We start from the raw sequence: 27,400 nt of genomic DNA, 5'->3' as shown, positions 1-27,400 counted from the left end.
AACAGGAAAGGGACCAAACTGTTGCCACAATGTTGGAAGCACGGAATCATCTAGAATGTCATTGTATGCTGTAGTGTTACGATTTATCTTCACTAGAACTAAGGGGCCTAGCCTGAACCATGAAAAACAGCCCCAGACCATTATTCCTCCTCCATCAAACTTTACAGTTGGCCCTATGCATTAAAGCAGGTAGCGTTCTCCTGGCATCCGCCAAACCCAGATGTGTCTGTCGGACTGCCAGATGGTGAAGTGCGAATCATCACTCCAGAGAACGCGTTTCCACTGCTCCAGAATCCAATGGCTGCAAGCTTTACACCACTCCAGCCAACACTTGGCATTGCTCATGGTGATCTTAGGCTTGTGTGCGGCTGCTCGGCCATGGAAACCCATTTCATAAAGCTCCCGACTGCAGTTTTTCTGCTGACGTTACTTCCAGAGGCAGTTTGGAACGCGGTAGCGAGTGATTTTTCTTCAGTACTCGGCGGTCCCATTCTGTGTGCTTGTGTGGCCTACCACTTTGTGGCTGATACATTGTTGCTCCTAGACGTTTCCACTTCGAAATAACAGCACTTACAATTGAGCGGGGCAGCTCCAGCAGGGCAGAAATGTGACAAACTGACTTGTTGGAAGGGTGGCATCCTATGACGGTGCCACGTTGAAAGTCACGGAGCTCTTCAGTAAGGCCGTTCTACTGCCTAAGTCATGCTCCCTGGTGAAGTATTCTGAATTATTTTATTTAGACAAGAGTAATTATATCATTTTGGCAAAACATCAATTTCCTTTAGGGCAATGCATTCTAACAGTGCACAGTGCACCCGCCAACTTTCCTTTCCAATTCGCAAGAGACTGAAACCAGAGATCTGTATGTAATGACGAGATGCTCATGTCTCCGACCTAACAATGGGATTCTTTGTCCCAAAGGCGGGAAGGCAGGCGAGAAGCTTAGGTCTGCATATTACTCCCATAGAAACACATTGGGCTTACACTGGACAGAATTTGGCAAGAGTGAGCCATCTCGCTTAGCCTCTTCCTCTCTGCTGAAACTATATTACCAGAGAAAGCATCAGAGCAAGAAAAACAGCTCCCCTCTACAGTGCATTCAGAAGCTATTCAGACCTTTTCCACATTTTGTTACATTACAGCCTTGTTCTAAAATTATTTAAATAAATGTTTTTCCTCATCAATCTACAACCAATACCCCATAATGACGAAGCAGAAACAGGTTTTTAGAAATATTATAGAAAAGGGGATTCAGACCCTTTGCTATGAGACTTGAAATTGAGCTCAGTTAGAGCAAATACCAAGCCATGAGGTCGAAGGAATTGTCCGTAGAGCGACGAGACAGGATTGTGTCAGGGCACAGATTTAGGGAAGGTTACCAAAAAATGTCTGCAGCATTGAAGGTCCCCAAGCACAGAGTGGCCTCCATCATTCTTAAATGCAAGAAGTTTGGAACCACCAACACTCTTCCTAGAGCTGGCCGCCCGGCCCAACTGATCAAAGCATTGTGGCTGCCAAAATCAAGTCACATTCTCCACCTCAACTTCACAATGTCAATAACTCTCACATCCACTTAGTGGCTGCCTGATTCTGCTTCAGACAGCTAGTCAGTGTCTTGTCAAACAAGGAAAGGCAACAATATAGTGTTTGTCAAGTACCTAGCTATTTCCACTACTGGCACTCCTGACTACCTCTTAGAACAATACACTTCTCTCTGTTTCTCCATCAACACTCCCATCTGTACACAAGTCACAGGGCGCTTGTTTCTCCTAGGACAGATCATTGTTCTTATCTTGGCAACCGTTCTGCCTTGGAGTGTGCGTGTCTGTTTGTTTGTGTCAGTCTGCGGATGTGTGTGAAAGTGTGAGGATGTGTTTGTGAGTGTTGGTGCCTGAGTGGTGAGTGAGTGTGAGAGTGTAGATAAGTGCAATGAAGTGCAATTTGTATATGCTTCTGTGTGTGTGTGTGTGTGTGTGTGTGTGTGTGTGTGTGTGTGTGTGTGTGTGTGTGTGTGTGTGTGTGTTTGTGGCAACGTCTCAGTGTGTCAGAGTTGCCCCTTTTTTACCGCTTCTGAGTGAGCGGCGCCTGCGGTTTCCTCTGTCGTCCTGTTGGCACTGTTGTTACCCCCGGAGACAGGACATGGGGTCTGGAGTGCCCCCTGTCTCCGCCAACCCTTCCCCCTACTCACACACCCCTCCTCTCCTAAGGCGGTCTGGCTGCCAACCTCCTCCTGATTCCTTAACCAGCTGGTATCCTGGCCAGAGGAAGCTGAGGTGCCAGTAGTAATGGGCAGGACTGACTGGCGCTAGCAAGGCAAGGGATGCCCCTCAGGCAAATCTTTTGACAGTATTATTGTACGTAGATAGCCTCTTCTGTGGAAGAGATTGAACGGTTTGATCAATACAATTCAACAACATTCAGGTAGGGTGAGTGGGCTGCTGGCAGTTTATTCATTCATTGTCTTTCCGAGGAGTGTTTCAGGAAATGGTAAAAGTGCAAAAAAAAATAAACAAACCACTCAGTAATCTCTCACTTTCCTCTCGTCCCTGGCTCTCCCTTCAGGATGTGCCTTGGAATCCGAAACGAAGCGCGGCAGAACACACACACACTGAGGCAGAACACACACACACACAGAGGCAGAACACACACACACTGAGGCAGAACACACACACACACTGAGGCAGAACACACACACACTGAGGCAGGACACACACACACTGAGGCAGAACACACACACACTGAGGCAGAACACACACACACTGAGGCGGAACACACACACACTGAGGCAGAACACACACACACTGAGGCAGAACACACACACACTGAGGCGGAACACAAACACACTGAGGCAGAACACAAACACACTGAGGCAGAACACACACACACTGAGGCAGAACACACACACACTGAGGCGGAACACACACACACTGAGGCAGAACACACACACACTGAGGCAGAACACACACACAGAGGCAGAACACAAACACACTGAGGCAGAACACACACACACTGAGGCAGAACACACACACACTGAGGCAGAACACACACACACTGAGGCAGAACACACACACACTGAGGCAGAACAAACACACACTGAGGCAGAACACACACACACTGAGGCAGAACACACACACACTGAGGCAGAACACACACACACTGAGGCAGAACACACACACACTGAGGCAGAACACACACACACTGAGGCAGAACACACACACACACTGAGGCAGAACACACACACACTGAGGCAGAACACACACACACTGAGGCAGAACACACACACACTGAGGCAGAACACACACACACTGAGGCAGAACACACACACACACACACTGAGGCAGAACACACACACACACACACACACACTGAGGCAGAACACACACACACACTGAGGCAGAACACACACACACACACACACACACTGAGGCAGAACACACACACACACACTGAGGCAGAACACACACACACTGAGGCAGAACACACACACACACTTCACTTCTGTTTGCTCTCTATGTTTACGTCCTGCTCCCATCTCCACACAAACGCCCGGCCCTGAGCCACAAAGGTAATTATGCTAAAAATACTCTGTGTTCCCTCGCCCCTCCCTCCATCCGTCCCGATCTGGCCCAGCATTTCGAACGTAGAGTCCATCCCACACACACACACACTGTCACACACTCTGTCACACACACTGGAGTGTGTTTTTTTCCTGGAATGATTTTGCACTCTGCCTGGATCTTTAATCTGTCCGGCCCACCTTTCAGCAGGGAACAATACCCAGGGGGCCACTCTCTCTCTCTGCAGCCGTGAAAGTGACCCGGTCGGGCGAGGGGAGAGGAGAGGAGAGGAGGTGTAGCATGACCTAGGGGTCCAATTCAGTCCAGTCTGAGTGTCTATATCCTGTAGTAACAGAATGTGAGCAGATGGATTGGAGTCATGTTTCCCTCATCCTGACATTTCTCTCACCCTCCAACCCACCTCAACCCACCTCAAACCACATCAACCCACCTCAAACCACCTCAACCTACCTCAAACCACCTCAAACCACCTCAACCCACCTCAACCCACCTCAACCTACCTCAACCTGCCTCAACCTACCTCAAACCACCTCAACCCACCTCAACCCACCTCAAACCACCTCAAACCACCTCAACCCACCTCAAACCACCTCAACCCACCTCAACCCACCTCAAACCACATCAACCCACCTCAAACCACCTCAACCTACCTCAAACCACCTCAAACCACCTCAACCCACCTCAACCCACCTCAACCTACCTCAACCTGCCTCAACCTACCTCAAACCACCTCAAACCACCTCAACCCACCTCAAACCACCTCAAACCACCTCAACCCACCTCAAACCACCTCAACCCACCTCAACCCACCTCAAACCACCTCAACCTACCTCAAACCACCTCAAACCACCTCAACCCACCTCAATCCACCTCAACCTTCCTCAAACCACCTCAAACCACCTCAAACCACCTCAACCCACCTCAACCTACCTCAACCTGCCTCAACCTACCTCAAACCACCTCAACCCACCTCAAACCACCTCAAACCACCTCAACCCACCTCAAACCTCCTCAACCCACCTCAACCCACCTCAACCTATCTCAACCTGCCTCAACCTACCTCAAACCACCTCAAACCACCTCAAACCACCTCAACCCACCTCAACCCACCTCAAACCACCTCAACCACTCTCCACCCCTCTCCACCCCCTCAACCTGTCTCCACCCCCTTAACCCCCTCCACCCCTCCTTACCACCCTCAACCCCTCTCCGCCCCTCTCCACCCCCCTCAACCTCTCTCGACCCCCCTCAACCCCTCTCAACCCCCCTCAACCCCTCTCCACCCCAGTGGGGCTATGAGCTAGTTAACACTAGGGGGCTATCAGCTAGTTAACACTAGGGTGGGGTGGGGGTATCAGCTAGTTAACACGGGGGCTATCAGCTAGTTAACACTGGGGGGCTATCAGCTAGTTAACACTGAGGGTGGGGTGGGGGTATCAGCTAGTTAACACTGGGGGCTATCAGCTAGTTAACACTGGGGGTGGGGTGGGGGCTATCAGCTAGTTAACACTGGGGGGCTATCAGTTAGTTAACACTGGGGGTGGGGGGGGCTATCAGCTAGTTAACACTGGGGGGGGGCTATCAGCTAGTTAACACTGGGGGGGGCTATCAGCTAGTTAACACTGGGGGTGGGGGGCTATCAGCTAGTTAACACTGGGGGGGGTGGGGGCTATCAGCTAGTTAACACTGGGGGGGTGGGGGCTATCAGCTAGTTAACACTGGGGGTGGGGGGGCTATCAGCTAGTTAACACTGGGGGTGGGGGGGGGCTATCAGCTAGTTAACACTGGGGGGGGTGGGGGCTATCAGCTAGTTAACACTGGGGGGGGCTATCAGCTAGTTAACACTGGGGGTGGGGGCCTATCAGCTAGTTAACACTGGGGGGGTGGGGGCTATCAGCTAGTTAACACTGGGGGGGGGGGCTATCAGCTAGTTAACACTGGGGGTGGGGGGGCTATCAGCTAGTTAACACTGGGGGTGGGGTGGGGCTATCAGCTAGTTAACACTGGGGGGGGGGCTATCAGCTAGTTAACACTGGGGGTGGGGGGGCTATCAGCTAGTTAACACTGGGGGGGGGGCTATCAGCTAGTTAACACTGGGGGTGGGGGGCTATCAGCTAGTTAACACTGGGGGTTAGGGAACTATCAGCTAATTAACACTGGGGGTGGGGGGTCCACCTGTTCCCTGAGAAAGGGCAGGATGCTTCCACTGGGTAACAGTAATTTCCTCAAGTCTGCCTCCTCCAAGAAAACAACCATGTTACACAATACTCTATCTCCACAGTAACACAATACTCTGTCTCCAAAGTAACACAAGACTCTGTCTCTATTGTAACTCCAGACTCTGTCTCCACAGTAACACAATACTCTGTCTCCAAAGTAACACAAGACTCTGTCTCTATTGTAACTTCAGACTCTTTCTATATTGTAACTCCAGACTGTCTCTACAGTAACACAATACTCTGTCTCCACAGTAACACAAGACTCTGTCTCTATTGTAACTCCAGACTCTGTCTCTACAGTAACACAATACTCTGTCTCTATTGTAACTCCAGACTCTGTCTCTATTGTAACTCCAGACTCTGTCTCCACAGTAACACAATACTCTGTCTCCACAGTAACACAAGACTCTGTCTCTATTGTAACTCCAGACTCTGTCTCTACAGTAACACAAGACTCTGTCTCTACAGTAACACAATACTCTGTCTCCACAGTAACACAAGACTCTGTCTCTATTGTAACTCCAGACTCTGTCTCTACAGTAACACAAGACTCTGTCTCTATTGTAACTCCAGACTCTGTCTCTACAGTAACACAAGACTCTGTCTCTATTGTAACTCCAGACTCTGTCTCTACAGTAACACAAGAATCTGTCTCTATTGTAACTGCAGACTCTGTCTCCACAGTAACACAAGACTCCGTCTCCACAGTAACACAATACTCTGTCTCTATTGTAACTCCAGACTCTGTCTCTATTGTAACTCCAGACTCTGTCTCTACAGTAACACCAGACTCTGTCTCTATTGTAACACAAGACTCTGTCTCTATTGTAACTCCAGACTCTGTCTCCACAGTAACACCAGACTCTGTCTCTATTGTAACACAAGACTCTGTCTCTATTGTAACTCCAGATTCTGTCTCTACAGTAACACAAGACTCTGTCTCCACAGTAACACAAGACTCTGTCTCCACAGTAACACAAGACTCTGTCTCTACAGTAACACAATACTCTGTCTCTACAGTAACACAATACTCTGTCTCTATTGTAACTCCAGACTCTGTCTCCACAGTAACACCAGACTCTGTCTCTATTGTAACACAAGACTCTGTCTCTATTGTAACTCCAGATTCTGTCTCCACAGTAACACCAGACTCTGTCTCTATTGTAACACAAGACTCTGTCTCTATTGTAACTCCAGATTCTGTCTCTACAGTAACACAAGACTCTGTCTCCACAGTAACACAAGACTCTGTCTCCACAGTAACACAAGACTCTGTCTCTACAGTAACACAATACTCTGTCTCTACAGTAACACAATACTCTGTCTCTATTGTAACTCCAGACTCTGTCTCCACAGTAACACCAGACTCTGTCTCTATTGTAACACAAGACTCTGTCTCTATTGTAACTCCAGATTCTGTCTCCACAGTAACACAAGACTCTGTCTCTATTGTAACACAAGACTCTGTCTCTATTGTAACTCCAGACTCTGTCTCTACAGTAACACAAGACTCTGTCTCTATTGTAACTCCAGACTCTGTCTCTATTGTAACTCAAGACTCTGTCTCTATTGTAACTCCAGACTCTGTCTCTACAGTAACACCAGACTCTGTCTCTATTGTAACTCCAGATTCTATCTCCACAGTAACACAAGACTCTGTCTCTATTGTAACACAATACTCTGTCTCTATTGTAACTCAAGACTCTGTCTCTATTGTAACTCAAGACTCTGTCTCCACAGTAACACAATACTCTGTCTCTACAGTAACACAATACTCTGTCTCTACAGTAACACAAGACTCTGTCTCCAGAGTATTGTGTTACTGTAGAGACTGTCTCCACAGTAACACAAGACTCTGTGTGTTACTGTGGAGACAGAGTCTTGAGTTACAATAGAGACAGAGTCTTGAGTTACAATAGAGACAGAGTCTTGAGTTACAATAGAGACAGAGTCTTGTGTTACTGTGGAGACAGAGTCTTGTGTTACTGTGGAGACAGAGTCTTGTGTTACTGTGGAGACAGAGTCTTGTGTTACTGTGGAGACAGAGTCTGGAGTTACACTAGAGACAGAGTCTTGTGTTACTGTAGAGTAACACAAGACTCTGTCTCTATTGTAACTCCAGACTCTGTCTCTACAGTAACTCAAGACTCTGTCTCTATTGTAACTCCAGACTCTGTCTCTATTGTAACTCCAGACTCTGTCTCCACAGACAGAATCCACATCAGCAGGGTGAAATGTCTGTACATTTACGTAATGTCAGTGTCTGTTGTTGAGAGCGTATTGTGAGGTTGTCAAGTTACTTTGTTTAATTTTATTGCAGCAATAATGTTCATCCTACGTTTACCACTGTGGCCTCATGTTAGTCCTTATCAGCCCTCATGTTGTTCTGTTTTGTTGTGTGTTCATGATTTGCTCAGGAGTTGTGTGTGCAGGGTTGCTTTTGAGTGACTGTTGGTATGGTTGTGGATGTGTTGTTGGTATGGTTCAGGATGTGGTCGTGGTTCTGAATAGCTCATAACACGATTGTGTTGAGTTCATGATTGGTTGGTGGTTGAGATAAGAAAATAGTTTTAGTTGTGGTTGAGTTCATGATGTACCTGTTTTCTGAACACTGAATGCAAGTTGACCATATTGACCACATTGCTTCTGTGTGACGTTGCTTTTATGAGACTGTTTTTATGGTTGTGACGATGTGTGTTCATGTCTCCAGTTTCCTGACCAGGAGTTGACCCCAGACCAGAGGAACATAGTGTGGAACAGCAGACAGGGCTTCCTCATCCACAGCCCCACCTACTTCTACATCGGCCTGTTCTCCTGCAAGACCTCTGTCAACGGGACCACGCACTCCCTCAATTACCTCACACACAGACAAGGTGATCACACATGCACATGCAGGCACACACACACAAACACACACACCTAATGAAAAAAATCCAGTGAATTCTATAAATTGTAAATATTCAAATATCTTATCCCCACTCCTGTCCCAGTGAATAAGATCATGAAGGTATATCTGAACAGTACCAGTCCAGTGCACTCTCTACAGGGGGAGAGTCTGGCCATCAACTGTACTGTCACTGCAGAGTGGAACAGCAGAGTGTCCATCAGCTGGGACTACCCTGGACAGGTAGGACCTTATGAAGAACACTACAATTATGGCATACACTACTAAGAAGTGTGATGTTACAGTATGCAGTACTGTATGTAGAATAACTTCACCATCTGACTACTTGTTTGGAAAACTTTTACTATATCTGAATAATATCTCCACCTCTCCTCTCCCTCCCTCTCTCCATATTTCTCTACCTCTCCCCTCCCTCTCTCTCTCCATATTTCTCTACCTCTCCCCTCCCTCTCTCTCTCCTTCTTTCTCTACCTCTACCTCTCCCTTCTTTCTGTCTGACTTTCTCTATCTCTCCCTGTCCGTCTCACTATCTCCATCTTACTCTACCTGACCCCTTCCTCTCTCTCTCCTTCTTTCTCTACCTCTCCCCCTCCCTCTTTCTGTCTGACTTTCTCTATCTCTCCCTGTCCGTCTCACTATCTCCATCTTACTCTACCTGACCCCTTCCTCCCTCTCTCCTTCTTTCTCTACCTCTTCCCCTCCCTCTGTCTGTCTTTCTCTACCTCTCCCTGTCCCTCTCTCTCTCTCCTTCTTTCTTTCTTTCCCTCCCTCCCTCCCTCCCTCCCTCCCTCCCTCCCTCCCTCCCTCCCTCCCTCCCTCCCTCCCTCCCTCCCTCTGTCTTTCTCCACCTCTCCCCCTTTCTTTCTCCACCTCTCCCCTTCCTCTCTCTCTCCTTCTTTCTCTACCTCTTCCCCTCCCTCTGTCTGTCTTTCTCTACCTCTCCCTGTCCCTCTCTCTCTCCTTCTTTCTTTCTTTCCCTCCCTCCCTCCCTCCCTCCCTCCCTCCCTCCCTCCCTCCCTCCCTCCCTCCCTCCCTCCCTCCCTCCCTCCCTCCCTCCCTCCCTCTCTGTCTTTCTCTACCCCCCCCCCCCTCCCTCCCTCCCTCCCTCCCTCCCTCCCTCCCTCCCTCCCTCCCTCCCTCCCTCTCTGTCTTTCTCTACCCCTCCTCCCTCTCTCTCCCCTCAGGCCAACAGGTCAGCCATAGTCAGTAGGTGGATCATGGCCAGTACATTTCACATGGTGTTCTACAGTATTCTGTCCATCCCCAAACTCCACCGCTCTGACAGAGGGCTCTATATCTGCCGAGTGACCAGTGGACCGGTCAGTCGAGAGACTAACGTATCTGTCACAGTCTATGGTGAGTCAAAATAAACGTAATACTTCCCACCTCTGTGACAAATTCATTCATGAGGAAATTCATTGATGGTAAACACCCACTTCTGCAGTAAGAATACGAATAACAACCCTCCCCTGTATCACTATCTGTAATATGTCATTAATGCGTGATATCCTCTCTCTCTGTGTGTGTGTGTGTGTGTGTGTGTGTGTGTGTGTGTGTGTGTGTGTGTGTGTGTGTGTGTGTGTGTGTGTGTGTGTGTGTGTGTGTGTGTGTGTGTGTGTGTGTGTGTGTGTGTGTGTGTGTGTGTGTGTGTGTGTGTGTGTGTGTGTGTGTGTGTGTGTGTGTGTGTGTGTGTGTGTGTGTGTGTGTGCGCATGCTTGCCTGTCTGTCTGTTTATCCTCCCAGACCGTCCCTTTATCCGTCTGAAGCCCAGACAGGGGGCTGAAGTGGAGGCTCATGCAGGACAGAAGTCATACCGTCTCTCCCCCAAACTACGAGCCTTCCCTGCCCCAGAAGTAATCTGGTAAGAACTTACAGACTGTCAGCTAGCCTGCACACTATCCTACACTACCTTACACGATCCTACACTATCTTACACACTATCCTACACTACCCTACACTATCCTACACTACCCTACACTATCCTACACCACCCTGCACTATCCTACACCACCATACACTATCCTAAACTATCCTACACTATCCTACACTACCCTACACTATCCTACACTACGCTACACTAGCCTACACTACCATACACTACCCTACACTATCATACACTATCCTACACTATCCCGCACTATCATACACTATCTTACACACTATCATATACTATCCTACACTATCACACACCACCCTACACTGCCCTACACTAATCTACACTATCCTACACTATCATACGCTATCCCGCACTATCCTACACTATCCTACACTATCCTACACTACCCTATACTATCCTACACTACCCTACACTGCCCTACACTACCCTACACTATCCTACACTACCATACACTACCCTACACTATCATACACTATCCTACACTATCCCACACTATCATACACTATCTTACACACTATCCTATACAATCCTACACTATCCTACACTATCACACACCACCCTACACTGCCCTACACTAATCTACACTATCCTACACTATCATACGCGATCCCACACTATCCTACACTATCCTACACTACCCTATACTATCCTACACTACCCTACACTGCCCTACACTGCCCTACACTATCATACATATAAACAAAAGTTACAAAACCAGAGTGAGGCCCCGTACACACATATACAGTCTAGATAGTATACTTTATTCTCTGCCTCCCTGCTGCTGCTTTTTCTTCTGTTTGATTGCAGACACTACCCTATACTATTCTACACTATCCTACACTACCCTACACTATCCTACACTGTCCTACACTGCCCTATACTATCGTACACTCACTATTCTACACTATCCTACCCTACACTATCCTACACTACCCTGCACTACCCTATACTATCGTACACTACCCTATACAATTGTATCCTGTCGTACACTACCCTATACTATCCTACACTACCATACACTATCCTACACTATCGTACACTATCGTACACTACCCTGCACTATCCTACACTACACTACACTACCCTATACTATTGTACACTACACTATCCTACACTACCCTGGACTACCCTATACTATCGTTCACTACCCTATACAATCGTATCCTGTCGTACACTACCATACAATATCCTACACTACACTATACTATTGTACACTGCTCTACACTACCCTACCATACACTATCCTACACTATCCTACACTATCCTACACTACCCTATACTATCGTACACTACCCTATACTATCCTACACTACCCTATACTATCCTACACTACCCTATACTATCCTACACTACCCTATACTATCCTACACTACCCTATACTATCCTACACTACCCTATACTATCGTACACTACCCTATACTATCCTACACTACCCTATACTATCGTACACTACCCTATACTATCGTACACTACCCTATACTATCGTACACTACCCTATACTATCCTACACTACCCTATACTATCCTACACTACCCTATACTATCGTACACTACCCTATACTATCCTACACTACCCTATACTATCCTACACTACCCTACACTACCCTACACTACCCTATACTACCCTACACTATTCTACACTATTCTATACTACCCTACACTACCCTACACTACCCTATACTACCCTACACTACCCTATACTATCCTACACTATCCTACACTATCCTATACTACCCTACACTACCCTACACTACCCTATACTATCCTACACTACCCTATACTATCCTACACTATCACACACCACCCTACACTGCCCTACACTAATCTACACTATCCTACACTATCATACGCTATCCCGCACTATCCTACACTATCCTACACCACCCTACACTCTCCTACCATACACTATCATACACTATCCTACACTATCCTACACTATCCCACACTATCCTATACTATCCTACACTATCCTACACTATAACACACCACCCTACACTGCCCTACACTAATCTACACTATCCTACACTATCATACACTATCCCACACCCTATACTACCCTATACAATCGTATACTGTCGTACACTACCCTATACTATCGTACACTACCCTAAACTACCCTACACTACCATACACTATCCTACACTTCCGTACCCTACACTATCCTACACTATCCTATCCTACACTACCCTACACTGCCCTACACTATCATACACTATCCTACACTACCATACACTACCCTACACTATCATACACTATCCCAAACTATCATACACTATCTTACACACTATCCTATACTATCCTACACTATCCTACACTATCATACACCACCCTACACTGCCCTACACTAATCTACACTATCCTACACTGTCATACGCGATCCCACACTGTCCTACACTATCCTACACTATCCTACACTACCCTATACTATCCTACACTACCTTACACTGCCCTACACTGCCCTACACTATCATACACTATCCTACACTACCCTACACTGTCCTACACTGCCCTCTACTATCGTACACTCACTATCCTACACTATCCTACTCTACACTATCCTACAGTACCCTGCACTATCCTATACTATCCTACACTATCCTACACTATCACACACCACCCTACACTGCCCTACACTATCCTACACTACCCTATACTATCCTACACTACCTTACACTGCCCTACACTACCCTACACTATCATACACTATCCTACACTATCCTACACTACCCTACACTACCATACACTATCCTACACTACCCTATACTATCCTACACTACCTTACACTGCCCTACACTACCCTACACTATCCTACACTATCCTACACTATCCTACACTACCCTATACTATTGTACACTACTCTACACTACCCTACCATACACTATCCTACACTGTCCTACACTGCCCTATTCTATCGTACACTCACTATCCTACACTATCCTACCCTATACTATCCTACATTACCCTACACTACCCTATACTATCCTACACTATCCTACCCTATACTATCCTACACTACCTTACACTGCCCTACACTACCCTACACTATCATACACTATCCTACACTATCCTACACTACCCTATACTATTGTACACTACTCTACACTACCCTACCATACACTATCCTACACTGTCCTACACTGCCCTATTCTATCGTACACTCACTATCCTACACTATCCTACTCTACACTATCCTACATTACCCTACACTATCGTACACTACCCTACACTATCCTATACTATCCTACACTACCCTATACTATCCTATACTATCCTACACTACCCTATACTATCCTACACTATCCTACACTATCGTACACTATCGTACACTACCCTGCACTATCCTACACTACACTACACTACCCTATACTATCGTACACTACCCTACACTATCGTACACTACCCTACACTACCATACACTATCCTACACTATCCTACACTACCCTATACTATTGTACACTACTCTACACTACCCTACCATACACTATCCTACACTGTCCTACACTGCCCTATTCTATCGTACACTCACTATCCTACACTATCCTACCCTACACTATCCTACACTACCCTACACAACCCTACACTACCCTATACTATCCTACACTACCCTACACTACCCTATACTATGACTATGCATAGATAATAACACACTATCCTACACTAACCTATGTGAGAGATAGAGATGACCAAGTTACACATGTATGACGTTTTAGCATTCTTCATTTGAGCATTATTTAATTGTTCTTCACATAAGAGTTCATTGAGGAATTTCCTGCATGTTTTTCCGTGTTAGGTTGAAGGATGGGAAGGTGGCAGCGGAGGAGTGTTCCCGTTACCATGTGGACGGGAATTCCCTGGTGATCCGTGATGTGGCGGAGGAGGATGCAGGGAAGTACACTATCCTGGTTGGAATCCAGGAACACAGACTCTACCAGAACCTAACGCTCTCTCTTGTGGTCAACGGTGAGGACAAAGATTTCCCTGCACTCTTCACCCTCCATCGCTTTCTCAAAAAAAAATTATTCTTCATGCATCCTCTCTTTAGCTCTGTGCCCACTTTGTGTCTCCTAGACATTCTGCTGATCCATTCTGTTCCCTTTCTCTTCTTACCCTTTTTATCTCTCACCCTCTCTCTCTCTCTCTCTCTCTCTCTCTCTCTCTCTCTCCCCCCCTCTGTCTCTCTCTCCCCCCTCTGTCTCTCTCTCTCTCCCCTCTGTCTCTCTCTCTCTCTCTCTCTCTCCCTCCCTCCCTCCCTCCCCCCCATCTCTCTCTCTCTCTCTCTCTCTCTCTCTCTCTCTCTCTCTCTCTCTCTCTCTCTGTCTTCTCTCCCTGTTCATGGTCTATGTGTCTCTCTGTGTTCCTCCAGTGAGTCCTGGGATAGGGGAGAAGGCAGTGTCAGTGCAGGACCCAGGTAGTGTTCCGCGGGGTAGCAGACAAGCCCTGCACTGCACCTCCCACGGAGTCCCCCCTCCTCACATCGCATGGCTCTGGCACCCCTGCCCCCCCAAAGGCCTGTAAGTACACCTTGTTCTCACATGTCACATGCAGTAGCATAAACACACACATCTTCAAAAAGGTTTGTAAATACTCCTTTACTTAAAGCACAGACACACATACAGTCCTGACACCCTTGCCGATACATATCCAATCAACATACTTGCATACAGCATACTGTGTATCCAGAATAATGAATACACACACCTTAATTGCATGCCCACATAGTCTCCTAATACTTTACACTGTGCAGTACTATTCTTAAAACCTGTCAGACATTGGGTCAGTAACCGAAAGGTCGCTGGTTCGAATATGGCAGAATTGTGGCAGAACAGTGTGTGTGACTATAAGATGTGTGCCTGTTTTAGGGTGTGAATGAGATAATGTGTGTGTGAGTGTCTGTGTGTGTGTGTTTGTTTGTGAAGGGAGACATGTTTTGTCTAATTCAGCATGTGTTCAGACAGGGTTTCCTCTTTGCAACCAGAACAGATGTCTTTGGAAGTCTTTCATGTCTGTGAGTGTGTGAATGTGAGTGTGTGTTTGTTTCGTCATGTCTTTGTCTGACTCTTTTACTATGTGTGTGTGTGTGTATGTGTGTGTGTGTGTTTCTGTCCTTGTGTATCCGTCCATGTCCGTCTGTCTGTCTGTCCGTCTGTGTCTGTCCATCCGTGTGTGTGTGCACGCGTGCGTGTGTCTGCCTGGTACATTCACAGACACAGTACAATGTCACTCAGACTTAAAGAGCAGAGTAATAAAAGCCCACTTCAATAGAGGCCTGTTCTGTGTTTTCAGTCACTTCAATAGAGGCCTGTTCTGTGCTTTCAGTCACTTCAATAGAGGCCTGTTCTGTGTTTTCAGTCACTTCAATAGAGGCCTGTTCTGTGTTTTCAGTCACTTCAATAGAGGCCTGTTCTGTGTTTTCAGTCACTTCAATAGAGGCCTGTTCTGTGCTTTCAGTCACTTCAATAGAGGCCTGTTCTGTGTTTTCAGTCACTTCAATAGAGGCCTGTTCTGTGTTTTCAGTCACTTCAATAGAGGCCTGTTCTGTGTTTTCAGTCACTTCAATAGAGGCCTGTTCTGTGTTTTCAGTCACTTCAATAGAGACCTGTTCTGTGTTTTCAATCACTTCAATAGAGGCCTGTTCTGTGTTTTTAGTCACTTCAATAGAGGCCTCTTCTGTGTTTTCAGTCACTTCAATAGAGGCCTCTTCTGTGTTCTCAGTCATGATTAGTTGGTTCCTAAATCAAACGCTGTGATTTTCCTGTCCAGAACGCAGGGTGAGATGGGTGTTTATTACTGTGATTGCACACTGCATTCTGGGATGCCTTTTCTCAAATCTGACACACACACATGCACACACATACACTCACCTCATGACACACACACTCATACACTGACACACACATTTTTTAAAGGTCTTGTGAGAAACGGACTTGCCCAATAATCAGCTATGATATTCCAACACACAGACACACATACAATACACACATTCTCAAGTTCTCATGAGAAGTGGCCCTCCCCAACAATCAACTGTGATTGACACACACACACACTTGGCAGGTCTTGGAGGTCAGACACTATTGTGTTGGTTGTTTTCAGGTGGAAGAGGTTAACCAGAACCTGAGCAACATGGCTTCCAGACCAAACTATCACCCTGTATATTCCCCACAGAGACACGCTGTGACATCATACTGTAGGTCAACTATGTACTTGACCTATCACACCAGCCCCCCCCCCCCCCCTCCACACACACACACATACACACACATGCACATACTCTGCCTACTTCCAATGCTTGTGGAAACTCTCCACATTCAATTGCCGTAGCAACTTCACATAACTTCACTGAACTGTTATCTTGCCAATCAGCAGTGAATACTGACTGCCTTAACATGAATAGCTTTACCTAATTAAACTCAAATTGGCCTTTCCAACTTACCATGTGGACAGCGTGTCTCTGTGGGGAATATAACAGGGTGGGAGTTTGACTTGGCTCATACAACCAGTTTTATCAGGTAACTTTTTGCATGACAACAACAACTGGCATCTTTCACACACACTAACCTCAGCAGTGCATACACAGTGTAGTTGTTTCATAAGAACGTATATATTCAGACAGGTAGGCTACAAGAGGTTTGTGGTTCAGAATGAGCAGTCTTTTCTATTCATTTACAATTTCATTTTGTGTGTTTTCATGGTCACACTGTAAAGCACTGAGAGTTCTAGAATTCTGTTCTAGAGTTCTAAAGTAGTGATTCAGAATGTGAATAGATAGCTGATGATAGACACATCCTGACCAGGCCCTTGTTCTTTGTAGCTCTGGCGGAACACGGGCCTGACACCGCGCCGGAGGAGGCCCAGGGACAGTGGGCTGGGCTGAGCCAGGCTGATAGGGACCTGTGTCCTCAGGGCTGGGTGTGGGTCTAAAGCCTGGGTCTGGGTCTGGATCCACCCTTAGGTCCTAGGTCTGGTTCCTTAGTGCTGGATGTGTCCCTGGGTCCAGTCGTGGATACTTGGTCTTACCCTGGGCCTGGCCCTGGGAACCGCACTGCTCTTATCTGGCCCAGGCAGGAGGCTCGCTGGGCTTCCTGTGCCAAAATCAGAGCAGTTTTCCTCTCCTTGTTTGGCTTCCTCCCCGATGCGAGACGCTTCCCAGCAGCGTGATTGTCCCTCCGTCTTCAAACGTGGCACAGTCCTGCTTCCTCAAGGGCTTGATCTATTCTTGAGACCCCCCCCCCCCCCCCCCATTACACTTCATCAGAAGAATCACCCCCACCACCTCACATCCACACCACTCAGGACCACCTTCCCAGCCCCCCCCCCCCATTACACATCATCAGAAGAATCACCCCCACCACCTCCCATCCACACCACTCAGGACCACCTTCCCTGCCCCTCCACCCTATTGCCACCCCAGCAGGCACCTTCAATGACAGACAGCACAGCAACGACGCAACCCCACATTGGTGCTTTCTGGGATCTCGGGCTCGGAGGAGAGGGGAAGGGGGGCGGGTGGCAGGACAGTGACCTGGAACACTGTTGAACAGTGAGGAAGAGGAGGAGGAGGAAGAAGAGGAGTGAGAGGTCACACCACACTGAGGACAATGATCTGATCAGCTTTTAATGGTTATTATTATATTTATTTATTTCCTCTTACCCAGGTTTTATTTTACACCCCTTTTCTCGTTAAAGTTTTTATTTTATTTACACTGTTACATTTCTCAGACATTTTGAGCCAGAAAGAAGTGCAATTCCATCCATCCACTAAAGCCATGTTTTTCTGGAGCTGCTTCTGCTTCTTGTGTTCCTAGAGTGGTACTATAATGGGTACATGAGCCTGACATCCTGTTGTAGTTCTGACATCCACAAAAGCTGTGAGTTCTCTTCTGACTTTAAATCATCTACTGTTTATGTAAGTAGCTGTACATGTCAGATGGGCGAGTGGGAGAGAGAGAGAGAGGGGGGGGGGGGTGTGCGTTGGCTATGGGATGCCCTACAGTTCTTTGTTATTGCAAGATAGTGCTTTGTCCTCCTCTGGGACTGATCATCAGACACCTACCATGTAGGAGTTACCCAGAGACAATGACAGTCATATGTCCTCTTATGTCATGTTATGTCAACTTATGTCATTTGTAAGTCGTTTCACTGTATATCAATCATTTGTCATCCAGTGTGATGTTATCTATGTATTAAATTGCCATTTATTGTGCGGAAAATAGTTTGTCTGTGTGTAATATATGCATAGGAAGCTGTTTTTATGGGTTGTGCGTCTGTCTGTGTGTCCCTGCTCGTGTGTGTGTGTGTGTGTGTGTGTGTGTGTGTGTGTGTGTGTGTGTGTGTGTGTGTGTGTCCGTCCCTGCTCGTCTGTGTGTGTCCCTGCTTGTGTGTGTGTCTGTGTGTGTCCCTGCTCGTGTGTGTCTGTGTGTGTCCCTGCTCGTGTGTGTCTGTGTCTGTCCCTGCTCGTGTGCGTGTGTGTGTGACATCTACGTTGAGGTATCATTCTACGGGTCTCTCCCAATGTGATTCATTCCATGTATACAGATTTTCTATGAGTAATATATGAATCTAATATTTAATAATTTTATACGACTAACTTACGATAAATGCCAAATTTTTATGAAAACTGTTAAGATGTATTGTTTAAAATGTTACATCAAATGTATGTTTTTTACATTAAATTTGCTTGAAATTGTGTGTTGCTTCCAACTTTTCGACTTTTCATGTTTTGTAGATCGAGGTAGTAAGTTATTTAGCGGGTTCTCTAAATACAATACTGATACAATATCATAGACAAGCCAACAATCTCACCATGGGCAGGCACACTGTGTGAATGTGTCTGTGGAATGGATGAGTCTGTATTTCTATGTGTGTTTATATGAATGTATGAGTGTGTATTCATGTATGAGTGTGTATGTCTATATGTGTGTGTTTGTATTGATCTATGTCATCTAACTAACCTTGTGTCCACATATGTATAACCATCTGTATGTGTGTATGTCTGTGTGTGTGTGCATGCATGCTTGCATGTGTGTGTGTGTATGCTTGCATGTGTGTGTACGTGCAAGCATGTGCATGTGTTTCCGGGGAGGCGTGGAAGAGTTGGCTGTTTGATTGGTATGTGTGTGTGTGTGTCAGGGCCATTGGTGTCATGCACAGGGTGGGTCGCCCCTACAGGACACGGGCACTCGCTATCTCTGCCAAGAGGAAGAGCAATCAGAGAGCGAGATGAGGGAGGGAGGGAGGGAGGGAGGGAGGGAGGGAGGGAGGGAGGGAGGGGAGAAGAGCCACCCAGGGAGGAGCACACAGAGAGAGAGAGAGAGAAGACTGGGAGGATGGGGGAGAGGGGGATGGGGAGAGAGGAGAGGAGAAGAGCCACCCAGGGATGGGCACAGAGAGAGAGAGAGAGAGAGAGAGAGAGCTGAGAGGAGACTGGGAGGATGGGAGAGAGGCAGGAGAGGGGGATGGGGAGAGAGGAGAGGGAGGAGAGGAAAGGAGCCAACCAAGGAAGGGACAGAGGGGAGGGCACTGGGCATATCATAGAATCCTAGAATCCTAGAATCAATTTGTGATCATTTGAGATTATGAAAGGTTTTAAAATATTGGTGTAAGAAAATACTAAATTGGAGTTCCTCTGTAAGATATATCTCAGGTGCAGATTACCCAGTTCCTCTGTAAGATATATCTCAGGTGCAGATTACCCAGTTCCTCTGTAAGATATATCTCAGGTGCAGATTACCCAGTTCCTCTGTAAGATATATCTCAGGTGCAGATTACCCAGTTCCTCTGTAAAATATATCTCAGGTGCAGATTACCCAGTTCCTCTGTAAGATATATCTCAGGTGCAGATTACCCAGTTCCTCTGTAAGATATATCTCAGGTGCAGATTACCCAGTTCCTCTGTAAGATATATCTCAGGTGCAGATTACCCAGTTCCTCTGTAAGATATATCTCAGGTGCAGATTACCCAGTTCCTCTGTAAGATATATCTCAGGTGCAGATTACCCAGTTCCTCTGTAAGATATATCTCAGGTGCAGATTACCCAGTTCCTCTGTAAGATATATCTCAGGTGCAGATTACCCAGTTCCTCTGTAAAATATATCTCAGGTGCAGATTACCCAGTTCCTCTGTAAAATATATCTCAGGTGCAGATTACCCAGTGGTAATCCTCTAGGAATGATGGAGAATAGGATGGACAGTTAATGAATGGTGGGATGGTTTTAAGAATGAGTATTGAGTGTTAAAGTGGGATTGAAATAGATTCAATTGTGTGGGTTGTTTGCATTGATCTACACACAATCCTCCATAATGTCAAAGTGAAAATGGTTTTTATTTGTATTTTTTACAAATGTTAACAAATGAAATAACTCAAATATAGTAGTTTCATAAGTATTCACCCCCTTTGTTTAGGCAAACAGAAATTAGTTCAGGTGTACAATGTGGCTTAACAAATCACATAATCATTTACAAGGACTCATAGGGATTGAAAACATAGGGATTGACATCATTCAATCAATCATTAGCTTCGTTACATTAGCTGATGTAACGAAGTGCTACAGAAACCCAGCCTAAAACCCCAAACAGCAAGCAATGCAGATGTAGAAGTCACGGTGCCTAGGAAAAACTCCATAGAAAGGCAGGGACCTAGGAGGAAACTTAGGATTCATACATTTTAAATGACTAACCCTTCCTCTGTCCCCCATGCATACAACATCTGGAAGGTCCCTCAGTCAAGTATTGAGATTCAAGCACAGATTCAACTACAAAGACCAGGGAGCTTTTCAAAAACCTCAAAGCAGAGCAGTGATTGGTAAATGGATAACAATAACAAATCAGACATTTAATATCTCTACGCATTGTCAAGTAAATAATTATATTGTGGATTGGTATTTGGTATTTTATTAGGATCCCCATTAGTTTTTGCGAATGCAACAGCTACTCTTCCTGTGGTCCACACAGAACATGAAACATGACATAATACAGAACATTATTAGACAAGAACAGCTCAAAGACAGAACTATATACATTTTTTTAAAGCACATGTAGCCTACATATCAATGAAAACACACAAACTATCTAGGTCAAATAGGGGAGAGGCGTTGTGCCACGAGGTGTTGCTTTATCTGTTTTTTGAAACCAGGTTTGCTGTTTATTTGAGCAATATGAAATGGAAGTTCTATGCAATAAGGGCTCTATATAATACTGTACGCTTTTTCTTTCATTTGTTCTGGATTTGGGGGCTATGAAAAGACCCCTGGTGATTTGGGGACTATGAAAAGACCCCTGGTGATTTTGGGACTATGAAAAGACCCCTGGTGATTTTGGGACTATGAAAAGACCCCTGGTGATTTGGGGACTATGAAAAGACCCCTGGTGATTTGGGGACTATGAAAAGACCCCTGGTGATTTGGGGACTATGAAAAGACCCCTGGTGATTTGGGGACTATGAAAAGACCCCTGGTGATTTGGGGACTATGAAAAGACCCCTGGTGATTTGGGGACTATGAAAAGACCCCTGGTGATTTGGGGACTATGAAAAGACCCCTGGTGATTTGGGGACTGTGAAAAGACCCCTGGTGGCATGTCTGGTGGGATAAGTGTGTGTGTCAGAGCTGTGTGGAAATTGACTATGCAGACAATTTGTGATTTTCAACACATTAATGTTTCTAATGAAAAGAAGAAGTGATGCAGCCAGTTTCTCCTCACCTCTTAGCCAAGAGAGACTGGCTGCATAGTATTTATATCATCCCTCTGATTACAATTAAGAGCAAAACGTGTCGCTCTGTTCTGGGCCAGCTGCAGCTTAAGGGTATTATTTTTAAGAATAATGGGCAAATACAGTCCAGGTGTGAGAAGCTCTTAGAGACTTACCCAAGATGACTCACAGCTCTTAGAGACTTACCCAAGATGACTCACAGCTCTTAGAGAGTTACCCAAGATGACTCACAGCTCTTAGAGACTTACCCAAGATGACTCACGGCTCTTAGAGACTTACCCAAGATGACTCAGCTCTTAGAGACTTACCCAAGATGACTCACAGCTCTTAGAGACTTACCCAAGATGACTCACAGCTGTAATCACAGCCAAAGGTGTTTCTGACATGTATTGAATATGAATCTAATTAAGGAATATTAGTATTTCCTTTATCGTAAAAAAAAAATCCACTTTGACATTAAGAGTATTTTGTGTAGATCATTGACAAAACAAATCCCACTTTGTAATGTGAAGAAATCTAGGGGGGGAATACTTCTGATACCCATTGTATGAAGACAAATACCACCTCTACATGCTACTGTGCATAGATGAACAATGTCTGCTGACATACTGCTATAGACACTCACTACTGACAAGACTACAACAGGAAAGCAATCCAGCATTAAATGAGGATGATGATGATGAGGATGATAATGATGGTAGGTATTATTATGGCATAATAAGGATGATGATGAGGATGATGGTGGTGGTGGTGATGAGGATTATGATGATGATCATGGTAGGTATTATTATGGCATAATGAGGATGATGATGAGGATGATGGTGATGATGAGGATTATGATGATGATGATGATGGTAGGCATTATTATGGCATAATAAGGATGATGATGAGGATGATGGTGGTGGTGATGATGAGGATGATGATGGTACGTATTATTATGGCATAATAAGGATGAGGATGATGGTGGTGATGAGGATGATGGTGGTGGTGGTGATGAGGATGGTGGTGATGATGAGGATGATGGGGATGAGGATGATGGTAGGTATTATTATGGCATAATAAGGATGATGGTGAAGATGAGGATGATGGTAGGTATTATTATGGCATAATAAGGATGATGGTTAGGATGAGGATGAGGGTGGTGGTGAGGATGATGAGGATGATGGTGAGGATGAGGATGATGAGGATGAGGATGATGGTACGTATTATTATGGCATAATAAGGATGAGGATGATGGTGGTGATGAGGATGATGAGGATGATGGTGATGATGATGATGGTATGATTACGGCATAATAAGGATGATGATGATGATGAAGATAGCGATCACAATAGCGATGATAAGCTCCGCTGTTCCTCCTGCAGCACACAGCTGTGGAACAAACACACTTGAAATCCGGCTAGCCATGACTTCACTATGTCAACACAGTTGAGCTGAGCCCTGTCCCTCTCTTCCTCCAAGGTGTGTGTCCCCCCCGTCCTCCTCAATGTGGAGCCCCGTAAAAGAGAGGGCCCCCGGCACTTCCACACACAACCACATCCTGAGTGTCACACACAGACAAGAAGTCCTCCAGGGGAAGAATAAGGTGAGCACACCATCAGTGGAGCGGGTAGACAGAGACACAGAGGGAGGGGCTGTGATTATAAACACCTTCCCCAGAGAGACTCGTAGCACACTGACACAGCCATGATGGATTACACACACACACACACACACACACACACATACACGCACGCACGCACGCACGCACACACACACACACGCACACACACACACACACACACATGCACACACACATACACACACACACACACGCACACATACACACACACACACACACACACACACACACACACATATACACACACACACGCACACGCACACATACACACACACACACACACACACAGATACATGGCACCATCATACATGTATATCAACAACCATTTAATCAAACACTTTAATCAAGCACCCAAACACTACAGATATCGTATACATAGAGATGGTAGTGCAACAATTAATCTCACTCTCTCTCTCACACACGCACACACACACACACTTAGTGAAATCAAATCAAATTGTATTGGTCGCATACACATGTTTAGCAGATGTTATTGCGGGGGCAGTGAAATGCTTGTGTCCATGCTCCAGTAGCGCAGTAATATTTAACAATACACAACAATCTAAAGTAAATTAATGGAATTAAGAAATATAGAAATATTAGGACAAGCAATGTCGGAGTCCGGAGTATACAGTGCATTCAGAAAATATTCAGACCCCTTTCCACATTTTGTTACCAAGTGCGCTGTCATACAGCCTTATTCTAAAATTCATTAACTAGATTTTTTCCCTCATTAATCTAGACACAATACCCCATAATGACAAAGAAAAAACTGTTTTTTAGAAATGTTTGCAAATGTATAAAAAATAAAAAACTTTCAGACCCTTTACTCAGTACTTTGTGGAAGCACCTTTGGCAGCGATTACAGCCTTGAGTCTTGGCACACCTGTATTTGTTTGGCACATCTGTATTTGGGCAGTTTCTCCCATTTTTCACTGCAGATTCTCTCAAGCTCTGTCAGGTTGGATGGGGAGCGTCGCTGCAGAGCTATTCCCAGGTCTCTCCAGAGATGTTCAAGTCCGGGCTCTGGATGGGCCACTCTAGGACATTCAGAGCCTTTTCCTGAATCCACTCCTGTGTTGTCTTGGCTGTGCGCTTAGGGTCGTTGTCCTGTTGGAAGGTGAACCTTCGCCCCAGTCAGAGGTCCTGAGCGCACTGGAGCAGGTTTTCATCTAGGATCTCTCTGCACTTTGCTCCGTTCATCTTTCCCTCGATCCTGACTGGCCTCCAAATCAAATCAAATTCTATTTGTCACATGCCCCGAATTACTTACTTACAAGCCCTTAACCAACAATGCAGTTTTAAGAAAATACCCCCCAAAAAGTAAGAGATAAAAATAACTAATAATTAAAGAGCAGCAGTAAAATAACAATAGCGAGGCTTTATACAGGGGGTACCGCTACAGAGTCAATGTGCGGGGGCACCGGTGTCGAGGTAGTATGTACAGTGCCTTGCGAAAGTATTCGGCCCCCTTGAACTTTGCGACCTTTTGCCACATTTCAGGCTTCAAACATAGAGATATAAAACTGTATTTTTTTGTGAAGAATCAACAACAAGTGGGACACAATCATGAAGTGGAACGACATTTATTGGATATTTCAAACTTTTTTAACAAATCAAAAACTGAAAAATGGGGCGTGCAAAATGATTCAGCCCCCTTAAGTTAATACTTTGTAGCGCCACCTTTTGCTGCGATTACAGCTGTAAGTCGCTTGGGGTATGTCTCTATCAGTTTTGCACATCGAGAGACTGACATTTTTTCCCATTCCTCCTTGCAAAACAGCTCGAGCTCAGTGAGGTTGGATGGAGAGCATTTGTGAACAGCAGTTTTCAGTTCTTTCCACAGATTCTCGATTGGATTCAGGTCTGGACTTTGACTTGGCCATTCTAACACCTGGATATGTTTATTTTTGAACCATTCCATTGTAGATTTTGCTTTATGTTTTGAATCATTGTCTTGTTGGAAGACAAATCTCCGTCCCAGTCTCAGGTCTTTTGCAGACTCCATCAGGTTTTCTTCCAGAATGGTCCTGTATTTGGCTCCATCCATCTTCCCATAAATTTTAACCATCTTCCCTGTCCCTGCTGAAGAAAAGCAGGCCCAAACCATGATGCTGCCACCACCATGTTTGACAGTGGGGATGGTGTGTTCAGGGTGATGAGCTGTGTTGCTTTTACGCCAAACATAACGTTTTGCATTGTTGCCAAAAAGTTCAATTTTGGTTTCATCTGACCAGAGCACCTTCTTCCACATGTTTGGTGTGTCTCCCAGGTGGCTTGTGGCAAACTTTAAACAACACTTTTTATGGATATCTTTAAGAAATGGCTTTCTTCTTGCCACTCTTCCATAAAGGCCAGATTTGTGCAATATACGACTGATTGTTGTCCTATGGACAGAGTCTCCCACCTCAGCTGTAGATCTCTGCAGTTCATCCAGAGTGATCATGGGCCTCTTGGCTGCATCTCTGATCAGTCTTCTCCTTGTATGAGCTGAAAGTTTAGAGGGACGGCCAGGTCTTGGTAGATTTGCAGTGGTCTGATACTCCTTCCATTTCAATATTATCGCTTGCACAGTGCTCCTTGGGATGTTTAAAGCTTGGGAAATCTTTTTGTATCCAAAACCGGCTTTAAACTTCTTCACAACAGTATCTCGGACCTGCCTGGTGTGTTCCTTGTTCTTCATGATGCTCTCTGCGCTTTTAACGGACCTCTGAGACTATCACAGTGCAGGTGCATTTATACGGAGACTTGATTACACACAGGTGGATTGTATTTATCATCATTAGTCATTTAGGTCAACATTGGATCATTCAGAGATCCTCACTGAACTTCTGGAGAGAGTTTGCTGCACTGAAAGTAAAGGGGCTGAATAATTTTGCACGCCCAATTTTTCAGTTTTTGATTTGTTAAAAAAGTTTGAAATATCCAATAAATGTCGTTCCACTTCATGATTGTGTCCCACTTGTTGTTGATACTTCACAAAAAAATAAAGTTTTATATCTTTATGTTTGAAGCCTGAAATGTGGCAAAAGGTCGCAAAGTTCAAGGGGGCCGAATACTTTCGCAAGGCACTGTACATGTAGGTAGAATTATTAAAGTGACTATACATAGATAATAACAGTGAAGTACTGGGTACTGGAAAACATGAAGCTTGACATCAGCAAGTGCCTTGGCAATTCCACTGATGGAGTCTCCAATATGCAAGACTAGTATAAAGGCTTCTCTGCCCTGCTCTCTGCATAGTCCACCAATCAAGTGCATGTGTGGTGCTATGCACACATGTTGAACCTTGTTTTGGTAGACAACAAAGAGTGTCTTGGCAAGTGGGTAATTTTTTCTCTCATTAACAACATAGCTGTGTTCTTCCGTGAATCCTACCAGAGGATGAACATTTGGGAGAAGGAGAGCAAGGACCCAAGACACAGATGTCTTGCTCCAATTGGAGAGACAGGCTGGTGGACAATGCCTTAAAGAAA

The 27,400-nt window shown here is 45.6% G+C and overlaps 1 protein-coding gene across 1 annotated transcript in view; it reads left to right on the top strand.

Moving 5' to 3' along the window:
• Nucleotides 1-27,400, top strand: part of LOC110489662 (vascular endothelial growth factor receptor 1) — a 69,009-nt gene that overhangs the window by 12,336 nt on the left and 29,273 nt on the right. Inside the window, exons 5-11 of the mRNA XM_036943824.2 lie at nt 8,508-8,670; nt 8,788-8,924; nt 9,887-10,058; nt 10,446-10,563; nt 14,389-14,558; nt 14,962-15,109; nt 23,765-23,888. Coding sequence (XP_036799719.2) covers nt 8,508-8,670; nt 8,788-8,924; nt 9,887-10,058; nt 10,446-10,563; nt 14,389-14,558; nt 14,962-15,109; nt 23,765-23,888 — 1,032 coding nt within the window. The remainder of the gene's footprint in view (nt 1-8,507; nt 8,671-8,787; nt 8,925-9,886; nt 10,059-10,445; nt 10,564-14,388; nt 14,559-14,961; nt 15,110-23,764; nt 23,889-27,400) is intronic.

This window comes from Oncorhynchus mykiss, chromosome 15 (genome assembly GCF_057628025.1).
Source record: "Oncorhynchus mykiss isolate SJ-2025 chromosome 15, ASM5762802v1, whole genome shotgun sequence".
NCBI lineage: Eukaryota > Metazoa > Chordata > Actinopteri > Salmoniformes > Salmonidae > Oncorhynchus > Oncorhynchus mykiss.
Note: the sequence above shows the minus strand (reverse complement) of the source record. Positions and strands in the feature narration are given on the sequence as shown.